Source organism: Cupressus sempervirens, chromosome 8, assembly GCF_028749045.1.
Source record: "Cupressus sempervirens isolate cs-2001-9-10 chromosome 8, ASM2874904v1, whole genome shotgun sequence".
NCBI lineage: Eukaryota > Viridiplantae > Streptophyta > Pinopsida > Cupressales > Cupressaceae > Cupressus > Cupressus sempervirens.
The window spans coordinates 45,979,999-45,996,782 of NC_143125.1; the positions used below are offsets into that span (position 1 = coordinate 45,979,999).

Below are 16,784 nucleotides of genomic sequence, written 5' to 3' on the forward strand. Positions count from 1 at the left end.
CAGATTCTACTCTTGATAGATTTGATCCTCCAACTAATTGATTGAACATTGCAGACAAGGGGTATGAGGAGTCTCCCAAACTTTGTACCACTCTTCCTTGGGGCTTTGACTTTTTCCCTTAGAATGCTTGTGTGAGGAATGTCAAAAACTTGACCCACTGTACTATGCCTCCAGGAAATCAGAATTTTAGTTGTTGTTCTGTCATCAATTCTAATTGTGTCAAGAAACCTTTACATGATATATTTGGAATCACATGTATTGTCAAGAATCTTCACAATAAAATAGAGAAACAAATGTGTGTAACTCTTATGTTGAGCAAGCATGTCATGACCCTTAACCCCAAATGCAAGCCAATCAAGCAGAAAGTGTTACAGCTGCAACTGCCAGAGGATCTGCTTTGAAAGTTCCACTGCATGCTAACTTCTAATCATGACAATCCTACCGTGACAATTCATAATGGAATAAACTATCCCATCTTATTTCATGTATGGAATTCCTAATAATTCCATTTAGTCTCTCCCGAGCCTTATTTTCAAATTTAAAATAGTATTGGATGCTTCATCATATCATATCAGCTGTACATTCTGTGACATTGCTGCTGTCTTTTGAATATTTTGAAGATAGTTTACAAAAGCTTGGTGAAATTAAGGCCAGAGGAGGCTAAAACATTTGCTCCTCAAAAGCAATAGCACTCCTAAGCTCTTTTTACATCATATACCAACTTAATTATTAACTTTAAAGGCCAACAATGGAAGATCAAGAGTCATTACTTGGACTTCCACATTAGATAGAACTTTTGGGGATTTTAACATTGGTCTTCACCATGACAACCCAATAGTTTAACTAGTTTGAGCTCATCCCCTTGGATTCCATGGTATTGCTGTTGCATGTTAGAAAACAAGAGGTTTTATAGGCGAGGTGCATACTACTGTTGTAAATACCATCAATAGAGTATCCACTTGCGCTAGGATAAATCATAGAGTTGACATTAATAGTGTCAGGTAGGTTTTATTGCTTTTGCAGAATGAGATCTGGGGTAACATCTAATGATATATCCCACCATCATCATCTGCTTATCTTTTTCTGTCAGCCTTTTGCTGTATTAGAAATATAATGTTTGTAACCTTCTCTTCGTGGCAATATAATGTCTATGACTTTATCCTTCTAGAACAAATGAATTTATAACCATGAACTTGTATAAAGCAGTGACGGCAGTGATGACATTTTAAAGTTTTATAACACAAAGAGCATAATGTAAGGACAACCATAAATTATTTTTGTTGATGTCACTTGTATTCATATCTTTCACTGATATATTTGTATTTTTATACGTCATAGATAACGAGTACACAAATAATCACTTCATATAAAAAATATGTAGGAAATTTGTTTCCTAAATAATTTTGATTTACTTTCATAGTTTGGCAAGTAGTGTCTAGGTTTATTCATCTGAATTCTTATATATTCAAGTAAATTTATTCTAAATTTTGCAGTCAGCTGAATACAGTGGGACAAGTTGGTACAGCCTGTCATCTATTGAAGATGGTCTTGTGGTGAGATTGAAAATTTTCCCAAAATATTTCCTGAAGATGATAAAATGGACTAGTTTTTAATAGTTTTCGAAGATAGCCTTGCTCTCTTAAATTGTTTGAGTTCCTCGATCTTATTGATATCAAAATTCATTTCTATTATTTGCAGGTGAGCGGCTCCCTTTTTGGTGCTCTAATTGGCTCTATTATTGCATTCAATGTTGCAGACATTTTAGGTCTTCTATTAATTCCTATTCATTATATATTTCTTTCATATGTCTAGATTTCTTCAACCTCTGTCGTGATGATTTGTGGCTTATTATAGCATATATGCATAATGGCATCAATTTTTCTGAGAATTTGACATATTTTTTTGCTTGACAAATCTCTTGTTGAAGGAAGACGGAGGGAATTAATTGTTGCAGCTATGCTATATACAATTGGAGCTTTGATTACAGCATTGGCACCAGATCTTATTGTGGTTATAATTGGACGGTTTGTTTTTGGCTTTGGAATAGGATTGGTATCTCTCTCTCCCCCTCTCTCTCTCATAGTCATACACACACAGCCACTCAAGTTCTACCTAAGAGGAATTCAGAAAAAAACTCGAAGACCACATAGAATCAGTTTATAATGACATAAATTAAACAATCTAAGAAAATTTGAGCAAGGGGTTGAATGAATGCAAATCAATATGACATTGTGGCTATGCATGCTAACCTCTTGCTTAAGAGAATGAAAGATAACCTTGTTTTTTGCATCATTATCCAGAAGCATAACTTATTGCGATGAGAGGGTTCATTGTTATAGGATATTCACTGGTATTTTAGGGACTCTTTATCTGTGGTTTCTATGAAATAATAACTATGGTGGTAATTATCTAGGATGAATATTTGGAAAACAGACTCATTTGTCTTCCTTTGAAAATGCACTTGCTAAGTCACTACTATATGTTCTAGTACATTTGAGTTTGTTGATTTGCTGAAAGTGGATTTCATCAAACTACGATGTGGGATTAAAACAATCTTTTGAGTATTAGTTAATGTACTAGTGATCTTACTGCCTTATTCTGGATTCGGGGAAACAACTTATCATTAAAATATGAAAAAGTTGATTAACTATGAAACAATTTGAATAAAAATATGTTCAGCATATTAAATGCCAAAATGAATAGAGAGAAATAATGTTGGTTTTGCAAGAAACGTCCAGATCCAAGACACCCCATCTGGATTTTGTCCTCATATAATTGATAAGGCTCTCAATTAAAGCAAGAAGTGTTAATTATATGAGATAGAAACCCCTTTTGTTTTTTGGAAAATTTCCAACTGAAAATAAGATGCAATGCAATTGTCTTTAACACTTTGAGATCAGTTAGTTCCTAAGTTGTGCAAGATGAGATCATGGTGTATGTGTCCACATAACTATCTAGAGTTAGCAACTTAGAAGGAAACACACTAGGTGGCAAGCCGATCATCCTTATTTCTTCAATGGAGTTATGCAAAGTGTGGAGTTACAATAGGCACATGCACTACCAATTAAACAATTTTGAGTGCAATTACAGTGGCCAAAGCAATTTTTCTTATTGATTGGAATGAGCAAATTTAGCACTTCCACTTATTTAGTGGGTGAGATAATGCAATACTTCCACTTACTCGGAGGGTAAACCATTGGCAGTGCAACCATCCAGGGTATTACAAAATATCATAGCATCACAAACATCATGCAAGATGTATGGCTGTGATATAAGCTAATATAAAGTGCTGGTCATAAATTTAGACTACTGCAAAAGCCTAAAACTGAACCAAATAACATAAATAAACAAGATTCAACTGCTTAGAATGAAATATGGCTTTGGAAGATGAAGGAAGGTAGACTGTAGGTTTGATGTTGCTCTGTTGCTATTGTTTAATTGTCATAACTAAACACGCAATGAGAGTACACTAAAAACTGTAGATTATTGAAATTTGACTGTTTGAAAAATTTAAATATTCTCCAAAATTAGAAATTGCATTGTAACTTGTAATGTCCCTTCATTGGGTAGTTTAGACGACAATAGAGGTTGGCCTATGATTAGGGATTCTCGTCAGTTAGTAAGGTAGTTATGGGACCTAACTAGGGGTTGTGGAGCTTAGAAGGGATTTTTACAATTCATTCTAAATAGTTTGAGGTAGTACCTTATTTTTAGGAGGATCTGATTTTTTATGAGATTAAGAGATTGTCATGTTCTCGTTTTAAGATAGAATTTTAATAATAATTATAGATAATACAATATTAGTAAACAAATAATAATAAAAAATCATATATTATAATTAATATTAAAATATAAGAATAAGAAATAATAATAAAATATTATACTATAGTATAAATAATAACATATATGATCTATTATCAATAAACAATATTTAAAATAATTAAATAACAATAAAATTAGAATGAATGACTAAATAAGTAAAATTAAATAGAAGAGATAATATTGTAGAAAGTATATTACCTTTCTAAATAGGATTTATTAATAAATGATAATAAACATAAAATAAATAAGTTAATATACAATATAATATAGAATAACATAAATTACTAAATCTAATGAAAATTCAAAAGATATGTAATAAAGAGATGTGACTCCTTCATATTAAGATATAAAATGGAGGAGAGTTCATTTGAATTAGAAAGGAAGAAGAGCAGGAAAAGAGGAGTTCGATCGCAAAGAAATAAAAAATGGAAAAAAATCTCAATAAGGTTGGGAGGTCTTGTCCTTCCTAGGCCAAGGGGAAGTTTAGAAAATAATCTTGTATCTAGTATCAAAATCTGGATAAACATCTCTAAGCATTCTTAGGCATAGAGGTCCCAAAATACTACTCAATTACCTGAACTAAGTTGGTATAGGCTAAGTCACAAGGTTCGAGTTTGAGTTCGACAAGGATGAAGTTCGACAAGTCAAAAAACTCGAAAAAAAATTCGACATTAAATTCGCGTCATGTGATTCTCAAGAAAATATGTTGTTTATCATTATTATTATTATATGTTTGAGTTTAATGCAAGGAACTTTTCAATTCATAACTGCAATAGAAAACGTCTCTTCATTTCTAACAATATATCCAATATATAATCAGAATAGTTTGAGATTACAAAATAAATTTGAAATCATTACAACAAAAGATATCACATTTATAAGATATAACCCATAAGAAACATGTGAAATCATGATTACAAAATTCTTTTACTATCCAAAAGATAGATCAGCGTTTTAAAGTTTAGAACTTCAAATATCTCAAAATTAGCAAAAGTACAAAGATAGTTCTTGTCAAAATATTATAGTCAAAAGTCAATACTATTAAACTTCAAAAAAGATCTAGGTTATCGAGAGCACTTGGCTGATCTGCTCTAGAATCATCATCAGTGTCACTACTTAGCTCATCATCCAAGAAGTTTGGTTCCTCTAGAGGTCCAGTTGCCATGTCTTCTGAAATTCCCTTTTGTGAGGAAGATGCGGAGTCCTTTGCTGATTGGTTCATGGGCAATTTCAAATTGCTGTGAACATAGACAAGATCTCCCAACTTTCTAGACAGCAGCTTGTTCCTCTTTTTAGAATGAATGTGGTCAAAACAACTCTAGTACCTCTCACATGCTGATGAACTTGCTCCTTGACTCAATACTCTAATAGCAAAGTATTGTAGTTTAGGAGTTTGTGCCCCATAGCTCATCCACCATCTATACCCAGTTACCTTAGCTCGTGCCATGTCATATTGTGCTGCTTGCATTCCAAACATCCCTTCTGCTTTCTTGTATTTCCAACATTGGTCCTTGGTCAAAGCTGCAGTGTTTTGATCCGGCTCATATTTGCTAATGGCATCATAAAGCCTTGCCATAATTTCTGTTAGAGTAAATAATTAATTTGCTAATTATTTATTCTATTTACTTAAGCTTACTTAGGTAAATGCATTTCATTAATTAGTTGTAGCTTAGGAGTTCGTTATAAGTTGTTGACAATACGGGAGTTTGTTCTCTCTTAAGTCATACTTATCCTCTCGCATTGTTCGAGGACTTTCCACCTAATGTGGATGTATGCTTAGTTGTCACACTTATCTCCTAGCATCTTCTAGTTTGTTCTAGGAGATTCCTTGAGGCCTTTATAAGCAGCCTCTCCCTCATCTCATTATCACATTTCATTGTAAATACATTTTCATTGTGTTTGCATACTTGTTCTCTGTAATGTCCGTTTAGGGTTTTTCCCTTGCTCCATGCTCTTCTCTCTTTGGCTTCTCTTTGACAGGTTCTCAGATGCAGGTGATCTTGGGCGTCTTCGGAGTTGGATTTCATCAACTCCAACAATTTCACTATCACTTTGTTTATCAATACGAAATAACTTGGGCTTCAAATAGCAAGCTGCTGGATGTAGAGGTGTGTGCATCATTTTCCACCTGAAATCAACTACCTCCCATATCTCCATGTAGTTTGCTTCCACATTCTTCAATACTCTTTGAATGGATTCTTTACAATGGTCCATGCATTCATAAAGCATGCCAAGGCAAGGAGCATTGCCATCCACCATACGAAGAACCTCAACAATTGGACCACATATGTTCAAAACCTTTGATCCACTTTCCCAAAAATTGCTGTTTAAAATGATTTTCTCTATGTTCTTCCCCTTAGCACTTTTAGAAAGTGCTGAATTTTCCCACTCATTAGAACAAATCACATATCTCAAAGCTGCTTTTTCTTCAATTACTCTCCTTAATGTGATATAGAATGAAGCAAACCTTGTCTCACAAGGCCTCAACAACTCTCTCGATGCATGTTTCCTATAAAAACTCAAGGTGAGATGATGGTTTCTAATGAAATTTGCAACTGATCTCCCTCTATAAATTGCTTCATGTATCCATGGGAACTTGGCTAAGTCATGAAGCAACAAATCCAAACAATGGGCTGCACATGGGCTCCAATAAATCTGTGGGTACTTCTCTACAGTCAGCTTCCCAACTTCCACACAGTTCGCTGCACTATCAGTAACCACCTGAACCACATTTTCTACCCCCACTTCAATAATATCTTCTTCTAATATCTGGAAAATATATGCTGAAGTTTTCTTTTGATCACTCATGTCAATCACTTTCAAGAACACAACTCCTTTAGGGGAAGCCACCAAAACATTAATCAAAGGCCTCTGACATATATCTGACCACCCATCACTCAATACAGTACAACCTGTTGCCTTCCAAGGGGCTTTGATCACATCTAACTTTCCTGTCACTTTGCCTTTGGACCTCTCGAAAAAAGTTGTTCTCAAAGCTTTTGAAGATGGAGGTGTGTAGCCTTTACCGAACTCTGCTGTTTTCACAACTGCATTACGGAAATGGGGATTCCTTGTCGCATTAAATGGGACAGCACCAATAAAGAAATAATCAACCAATGCATCATCGACCTCTTGCCTCTCTATTGGTTTCCAAAAGCTGTTTAATGTTCCACTCTGTTTCGTTGAACCTGCGGATGTTGACTTGAGAAAACTAGAGGACGACACAGATGTGAACCTAGACACATCCTCTTGAATTCTTTGTTTTTTCTATATCTTTTTTTTGTCAGCTTCACTCAAAAGGGTTAGTTCTCTCTATATCAGCTACCATTGCATCAGTCACATTTGGACATGTTCTAACACCTCCTCCTGTACCCCCACTGATACCAAGTAAGTGTTCTCTTGCCCTTGTTAGACTTCCTGTAAAATCTTTCATACTACAATTAGTGCAATAGAGTTTAGCACCATCTTTTGTCACATACTTCCATACTTCAGACTTTGATTTTTTGGGAGCCATTCAATTACAGCCTGTATGATGCAAAAGAAAATTAATATTAAAAAACATTCAATATTTTCTTCAAAACGTAAAAAGGAAATATAAGAAATAATTATTTCAAACTCTATAATGAAACATTAATAAATACCAAACTTTATTTTAATTAACTAGATACTAAAAATAACCCTTTTAAACTCTTATAAAAAAATTAAAATATTCTAAAATTAAAAAATATTAAACTTAAAAACTAAGTAAACTCTAAATCTAACAAAACAAAACCACTTGAATAATCTGTATGTTTTAAAATATAAAGTAAATACATCATACTTTTTCTATGTTTTAATATACATTAGCTTTTTATTTTATATACAAATAATAAATAATAAATAAAAATTACATAGTATAAATAAATTAATAATATTTATTAATAATAATAAATAATGATATTAAGTCAAATTATTTTGCACCTTTCTTTAATAATAAATAATACATACAAATTAAATAATTACGCAAAGGAAATATTAAAAGCTTATGAAAATAAATAAAAATATTTTAATTTAAATATTTATATAATAATTTAATATAAATAAAATCTTATTGTTTATTATTATTTTATGATAAATATTGTTATATTTATATTAAAATACAAATCTAATATTATTTGATGTTTAAAATCTTAATATTTTATATTAAAATAAGTTAATAACGTATTATTATTTTATTAAAATACTCTATTATTGTTTTACTCTTTATGTATTATAATATTTTTAAAACTTTTAATAATAAACAAATTTTAAAACATTACATTATAACAATAAGTTATAACCAAAGTTGCATGGATACGGATACAGATACAAATACAGATACGGTATTGGTTCAATAATCAATTTTATTAGGTAGACATGGATTTGCTAGATCCGAGCAAAGTACTCCAGGCGACGAAATAGGGTGAGGGTTGAATCCCATCGAAATCGAAAAGCCAAGTAGGGAAGATCTTGCACTTCCGAAATGGAAAACAGTAGAGAACTCCAACAAGAATTTGCAGTACAAAGAAAATAATCCAAATCGCATACCAACTACTACCTACATGCTGTGCTTAAATACCCTTCGGAGGAACTCCTGAGGGTTCACGAAGATAGCTGATGGCAACGCCTACGATAATAATTAAAATGGGTCCAAGATATAGTAAATCAATCAGAATCACAAGTACAAATATTATTAACTTGGGCCCCATATTAATTAATTAAAGTAACTAATTAAAGGTCCTTTTATTATATTATTTAATTTCTGGGACCAATTAATTGATTAATTAAATTAAATTATTACATTAAAATTTGGGGACATGACATAAACTTACATAAATACATAACACACTCACATAGTAAACATGCTTTTGTAAGAACGAACCCAAAAGGAATTTGAACTCACCCTAAAAAATCTTGAACAAATTTTGAACCTACATTCAAATCGACTACTTAGTTTGTGAAGTATTGCTTGGACTTTTTTAGCTTTGTTGCACAGATAAGTCAATTTTTTTCTTAGCTAGAGCAGATAGCTCGACCGCAACCAACTCAAAGTGAAATAAAAGTATCCTAAGGCCTTTAGAGATCAACCTTTATAGATTTAGATTTCAATCAAGTGGAGGGTTTTATCACCTAAAATTAGTCTCCTAAACCATGGACCCCTAATCTCAATTATTGATCATAATAAAAAATCCTAATTGAAGGAAATTCAATTCGATCATAAATTTGTTCTGATCGTCAAATTGCAAAATCATCGAAATCAATTAATTCCCAAATATCAACATCATTTGGCAATTAAATCAGTTAATTTAATTAAATGTCCTAGCACATTAATAAAATTAAACCCATGTTCAATTCACATAAGAAAATGAATAAATCCAAAATAGAGAAAAAGGAATATAATTGACAAAAATAAGGAATTAAAAATCAAAGCTGATAAAAACAAAGGTAAATCAGAAGTGGAATTTGCATATATCAGAAAAAGGAGAAAAACTTCAAGCAAAAAGATGAAATCATTCAGTCCTCTCCTTAAATCACTCAAAAACCAACAAATCAACTCAACTTGCAAAGATTAACTCAACTTTGAGAAAATCTGAACTGCTCACCACAAATCAATCTCAGTTGTTGATCTTATCATGGTTTTCTATAAAATCAAGGTTCCTCCTCTTATTTGATGTGTGCAATTGGAGAGTAATGTTATCTTGCTAGTTTATTTCTTGAATTATTGTGCATGAAATCAATCAATTAATTTAGCTAAATTTGTATATCATGTTTTTCTTTTTTCTTTTTGAATTTGATAAGAGGCCAAGGCCATATATTAATCATAAAAAATGTACATCCCAACTAATGAGATACTGAGATGATAGAGTTGGCTGATAGTTCTTTAGTTCAACCGATAATTTACAAATATAACCATTTATCCAAGAATCATAATCTAAAGACCATGATTCAAATATGGTTGCAAGGGCCATGGTTCCTAAGACCAAGAAGGCTAAGGTGGTATTAACGATTGTGGTGAGTGTTGACAACACCAAATATGTGAATACAACTAATGCAACTCAATCAAAATCAGATCAAATCTTTTCTATATCATTTCTAATCAAATTGAAATGCTTTTTATAATTCAACTTGCCTAAAATCACTATGGTAAACTTACATATTTTGATTTTTCCCTGAGGGGGCATGATCAATTCATCATTAGTACATAATTGTTAATCAAAGAGCAATCTTTGAATTGAGAAACTTTTCCTCTTCTTCACTAATCAGGTTGACAATCAAATCTAATCATCAAAACAATCAAGAGCTCATCGCTAGGTGTATCTCAACTTTATCAAACTCCATACAAGTTGAGGTTCGTTGATCCTTTGAATAAGTGATTTCATCGGTTCACAACAAGTTACTCAAACAAACATCTACTTTGTTGCCACACAATTGAATCTCTAGGGACATATCAATTTTATGAAGACCCATATCAATCTCATGTCATCTACTTAATCTAGTAATTGGTTTCATCAGGACCCATTTCAAGTCAATTATTAAAGTCAGTCTCTTAACAATAATCAGTTTTATCACATCACATAGAGCTGATTATTCTTCCAAACCCAAACTGTGGTTTTAAAATCTTTTTGACATTGATGAATTTCATTAGAATTGATATCAAATTGATTATTTGTTGTTATCATCTGCAAAATGTTCAGTTTCATTGCTTCTCATCAAACTGAATATTCTGGTCTACCTTCAATCAATTTTTGTTCAATCAAACTCGGAGTCAGTTTCTCCTTCTAAGGAATGGTTTCATCACTTCATATCAAGCTATACTATGGTTCAACATAAGATACTCTTTGAATTAATGCGCTGTTCACACATCAATTAAAAGAGGGGCAAATGTAATCACCAAAAATTGGTCTCCAAAACCATGGACCCCTAATTTCAATTATTGATCATAATCGTAAAAGTCCTAACCCAAAATGCAATTGAATTCTATCATTAAATTAATCTAATCATCAAATTGGGAAATCATCAAAATCAATTAATTCCTAAATATCAACATCATTTGGCAATAAAATCAATTTAAATCAATTAATTTAGTTAAATGTCCTAACACATTAATTAAATTAAACCCATTTGCCATTCATAAAAAAATAATTAATTTGAAATAAATTGAAAATTGAGAAAAAGAAGGTATGTAACAAAAACAAGGAAGATAAAATCAAAGCTGATGAAAACAAAGAGATAAATCAGAAGTGGAGTTCGCGAAAATCAGAAAAAGGAGAAAAACAATTAACTTTAGGAAAAAGATGAAATCATTCAGTAGTAACTCTAACTTTGAGAAAATCTTGATTATTCATCACAAATCTATCTCAGATGTTGATTTTATCATGGGTCCTCCTCTCTTTTGATATGTGCAATTGGAGAGTAATGTTATCTTGTTGGTTTTGCTCTTGATTCATTGTGCATCAAATCAATCAATCACTTTAGCAGATTTGCCTATCATATTATAGCTTAGAATCATGTTTATTTCATTATCATGCATTTATCTAGCTTAGTTTTCTTATTGTTTTCATACCTTATTGCATTAAAAAATCTCCAAAGTGTAGATTAATATGCATGTCATTGAAATCCTTTGTATTGTTGTTGTCTATTGTTAGTGAATGTGCTCGAAAAATCTAAGAGCACCATACTCACATTGATTAGGAGGTGATAGATCGATTTATATCGTTTTTTGCATCTCTCTATCTGATACTATTTGTCTCACCATCCATGTCATCATAGATTGAGTGTTTGTGATTGCAGCTCTTGTAGATACAAATTTCACACACATGGAGGGTGCTTCTATTACTTAGGGGATGTGGCTCGAGTTGGGATCCCAAAGCAGATCTCACTAACGAGAACCTCCTCACTCACTTTATACTCTCAGTCCCCTTCCGTACGTTTGAATTGTGGTTCCCTACCTACCCTTCGGCTAATTAATGCAAGAAAGTATTTTATTTTGATTGATCAAATGGTCTTTTTTGTTGAAGGGAAAACTGTCTTTATCCGTACATTTTACTTGAATCCATTTAATGGGTTTATTTTTAGAAATCATGTACAAGGAGGAATTACTAAATGAATTTATTAGATTCTACACGCACTAGAAATGTATTCTCTGGTAGCACCTTAGGACAAACTTCTATTGACTCTATTCTTAATGATGGGCATGCTTATTTGAATCTACCTTTTCTGGTGGCAAAAACCTTTCGATCTTTAGAAGAAGTAGAGTATTGTGATGTGCCACTTCTACTAATGTGTACGCTCCATAAGTGTATATTAATCCCTATTCTATAGTGCATATTGGTTGGGTATTATGGGATTGCATTTCCGTCCTTGAACTAAAAACATGGCATAATACATTTCTTATCCCTATTTAAGTTTGTAGATGTATGCTTAGTTGACCCTATGCTATGGAATATAATCAAATATTTGACCAAGTGGTAAGGAGTATAGTAAGAGGAGGTAGGGTTTACTTTTTTTAGGTAACTTGGTTTAATGCTTTTTCTAACTAGATGAAATTGATTGATGAAGCTATTTCTTTTCGGAATCTAACTAACCTGATCTGAGGTTTCCATACTATTATAACATCTCCCATTCTTGAAAGGAGAAAGTATTTTTCATCTTAGATTGCAAGCTATAAGTAGACTGTGAATGATGTTGATCAATAGCTAAGTGATGTGCTTCAATTTGAGTCCTTTATAAGAGAAGATAGACCCAAGGGAATGCATATATGAATAATACTGGAAAATATAAGATAGTGGTTGGTCACTATTATATATGTTGATAATCCCCAACTTATTTCTCTTCTAGAATATAAGAACCTAATATGCTCAATTGAAGAACATCTCCCTTCACTAGAGTTTAAAATGACTGTTAGCGATAGGATGTAAATGAAGGTAGTTTGCGTTGACTTGCATTTAAGCAAGATATTTTCAAAGTTGCAATGGGTGGGTAGTAAGGAGTACAAGTTGACTGATATGGGTGCTATCTATGGACAGTTTTAGTTTGAACACCTTTCTAATGGTTGGAAGCAGGTGGGATTTTCCTATGGAGCACTAAACAGATCTGTTCTACTATTCCCCATATGCTAGTAAGAGACATACAAATCTCATGAAGGGGTCGAGTTTATGGGGCTCAAATTCTATGGGGTGCTGGTTTGTTTATTAGAGGTTTCATAATTTCATATCAAAGTTAATGCATCCTTTGTTTCACAAGCATGAATATGTCCCAATCATTAAGGTAGTAATATGCTTTTTATTCCCCTAGCAATAGTAACCCTTGAATGAAGGCAGAGCCTATTTGTAGTATTTTCTGTAGACTTGTTCCGTTGAAGGTTGGACTATACCTTCCAACACCACCTACATAGAAAATATCAGTGCCCTTAATACCCATGCTTGTAGAGTTCCATTCTCATTCAGAAAGAAAACGAATTGGATTTGTATGAAGAACTACCCCAACTTACTTGTAGAGAGTAGCTATGTACTATTCTATAGTACAACCTTACCCACAAATAAGAAATAGGGGGTGTTCATTGATATTAGTCTTATATACTAACCGCATTAGCCCACAACGATATAGATGTCCCTCATGGTTCTTGGTCCAATAGTAAAGTCTGATTCATGCCCCTTGATTGACTTTATATTCTCCCTTGCCTATGGTTGGCTGGTAAGATGGAGTGTTGCCTATTTTCTTCATCTACTTCAGCATCAAGGCTAGTTAAATCCCTTATGACTTTCTTTCTATAGTTGCCAACTAAATTAAGCTATACCCCATAGAATAGTAGGTTGAACTAAACTATAGTCTCGAGGGACCATTCTTCCAACCTACAAACTCGAGGTCATGGGGGTTTATAATTGCATTTCCACTTGGGGGATAAATATAAGACCAAAATCTCCATTGTTGAGAGGAGTAGGGCCATTAGACCTTTTTCAATAGTTGGGGAAGAAGGATCATCAAACCAAATTATATAGGTATAGGCCTGCTCACCATATCCCTCTGGTTCTTGAACAATGGGGACCACAATCAACCAATCCTCAATCAAACACTGCTTGCCTAAATTCAACGATTGAGATATCCCACAAGAGGCACGTAACTTTTCATTGGTCAATGCATAACCTCCATTTAATAGGGTCCTATCGATTAGAATGGGCTTCCCACTACATTTGTAGATTATTGACAGTACGAGATATCGGGTTAGCTTTAAAGAGGAGAGGCATTTCAACCCACTTATGAGTGCAAGACAAATGCCCGTCCCCTAGTTCTATTTGATTGGCCCCTACTCCATAATGGGGCATTGACAATGGTATGGTATTAACTACAATAGGAAAATCATTAGTAGGAGTGGAAAAAGACTTCTTTCTCAATGCTCCTAACTTGGACTTCTCTCTTCCATTTCTTGGGGTTTGAGTATTCTAAGACAACGATAGTTCTTCACAGCAATAAACCATTATGCTTCATTGACGGAGAAGAGAAACCTTTTTTAGAGCACTCCAAGGAAGGAGATTGGTTGTTTTGCATTGTAGCTAATTGCCAAGAGTGGATAGTTAGTACACTCTGTTGTTGGTGAGGAAGGGTTATCGAGTTACTATGTGAACACTTGACTTCTTCGATAAGGACAACATGACCCCACACTTGGGTTGGGGGTTTGTTGCAATAGATGAGCTATTGGCTTCATTGTGATGTCCAATGCAGTGCTTGGATTTGTGGCATGGGTTAATCGCCTCCGTGTCTATAATTCTAGTGGTTGTATCAAGCATTGAAAGGTTGATTTTTTGATGCAATGACAATTAACAAGGTTTCTATTAAATCACAGAAAACACACTTAAAAAGTGTTTACCATACGGGTAAACGGTTTATTGATGCATATAGACAATAGACAAGAACATGTAACACAACAGTACTCCTTTTATTATTCGCATATATACCCAAGATATTACATAGTGCTTCAAATGATGATTACAACAATGCTTCGAAGTCCATTCGGGATGGTGTACATATACCATTCCAAAAGGGTGACTCAACTGTCACGCCCATTCAGATACTAATCTACCTGTCGGCTATTTTATAACTTTACCGACAACATGCTAATCTATCCATTGACTATTTTATAACTTTACCGACAACATCATCCCCCCCAAAAAGAAAAGTCGTCTCCGGATGACAATTACAAAATATCCACCTGTGCCACTTTCTCTGCTTCCAACTCCTGGGTACACTGAGCCAAGTGTCGTTGTACTGCCTTCAATTGGATGATCAACTGCTCCCGAGCTCTCTATGCATCCACCAAGATAGCTTCACGTCCAATACCTACTTCAAGTGCCTCAAAGCGTATCACCCCTCTCGAAAGGCTTGCTCTGTTGTTCTCTCCATCGTACACAGATACTCCATGCTTGCAGCAGCTCTAGGTCTCATCAATTGGTCATATTTCCGATGATTGATAATTGAAGTGACTGGGGGTTTAGGGGGCAACGCCCCCAGCAGTTTTGAGTAGCGCCCCCGCGCAGTTTTGGGGCAGTGCCCTAGGGGTGTTCCCTGTCATGATATAGGGCGGGGTCGAGGGGTAGCGCCCTCGCCGCCAAAACCAAATTAGCACTCTCAAACCCACACAAAAGTCCATGGAACACACCATTTTTGTGATTTTCTTCTAATCCCATACTCTTTCAGCCAACGACTTGCATTTTCTACCTGTTTATGTCTTTCCCTTCTCTTGGGCATCATACGTTATTCATTCTGAACATTTTCGATTCGTCGTCTTTTTTTTTAATTTTTTAATTTTTTGGAACCTCATATCACCCTTCCCCTGTGTCTATATGGTTGTCTCTCTCTGTTATGTTACAACCTTGCTGCCAATACTGTACAGTGTATGGCTACACAATTGATTGCTTCTGCCATAGTTGTACCATCTTCCTGCTACCGTACGGCCTCCCTACTCCCACTGTTGCCAAATGTTTACCGTACGGGATAAATGGTTTATTAATGCATACAGACAATAGACAAGAACATATGGCACAACAATACTCCTATTATTATTCGCATATATGCCAAAGAGATTACATGGTGCTTCCAATGATGATCACAACAATGCTCCAAAGTCCATTCTGGATGGTGTACATATACAATTCCGAAAGGGCGACTGAAATGTCCCTTTTTTTGATTTTATATGATATTTCAAGCCTCTAATCAGATTTTTAAAATCAAACAACCAATATTTCAAATATCCACCAATTTCTCAATAAACCCCAAATCGGATATGTCCGAAATAGTGCCAAAAACTTCACAGCTTCACATATTATTAATAAATCTGAAAGTGGACATTTTTACAGAAATTTCAGCAGCATAATAGCCTACAAAATGAAATTTTCAAATCTGTATAACATTTACACAACAGCTCCAAAAAAGAGGACAAAAACAATGCTCATCGGGCTCCCGAAAATAACACAAAATAGCCCGGAAACACCACAAAAACACTAATAATCTATCACAGAAGTTTAACCACGACCCAATACATATATTCAACTCTATTTTAACATTTAAAAGTCTGAAATATAATAGCAACCCAAACTGATATGAAATACTCAATCGGAAACACCAAACTCTTACAAAAAACACACTTGAAAATTCACAAATTTGCACTTTTCAGCACAAGGGAAAACTCTACATGAGCTTGCACATGGAATGGCTTTAAACTCCCGTTCTTAGCCTTCTTGGAAACCTGCAAACTCCCGTCCTTGGGTCTCCTTCTCCACAGGTTTGACAGCTTTTGAAGAACAACAAAGCAATCAGCAAAAATCAAGTTCTGGAATGAGCCCAAAATGCCTCCAAATTTCTTAAAAGAGGGCATAACTCTAACTCACGTCCAAGAGGGGTTAATAAAACATATTTTAATAATAATTTTCATTTATTAGTCCATTGGTTTC

General features: G+C 33.9%; 1 protein-coding gene across 2 annotated transcripts in view; it reads left to right on the forward strand.

The window, feature by feature from the left end:
- LOC149541530 (D-xylose-proton symporter-like 3, chloroplastic) overlaps positions 1-16,784 on the forward strand; it is a 222,124-nt gene that overhangs the window by 80,286 nt on the left and 125,054 nt on the right. For both annotated transcript variants that reach the window (XM_089796756.1, XM_089796757.1), the window contains 3 exons: positions 1,494-1,553; positions 1,699-1,765; positions 1,928-2,052. In XM_089796756.1, coding sequence (XP_089652882.1) covers positions 1,494-1,553; positions 1,699-1,765; positions 1,928-2,052 — 252 coding nt within the window. The remainder of the gene's footprint in view (positions 1-1,493; positions 1,554-1,698; positions 1,766-1,927; positions 2,053-16,784) is intronic.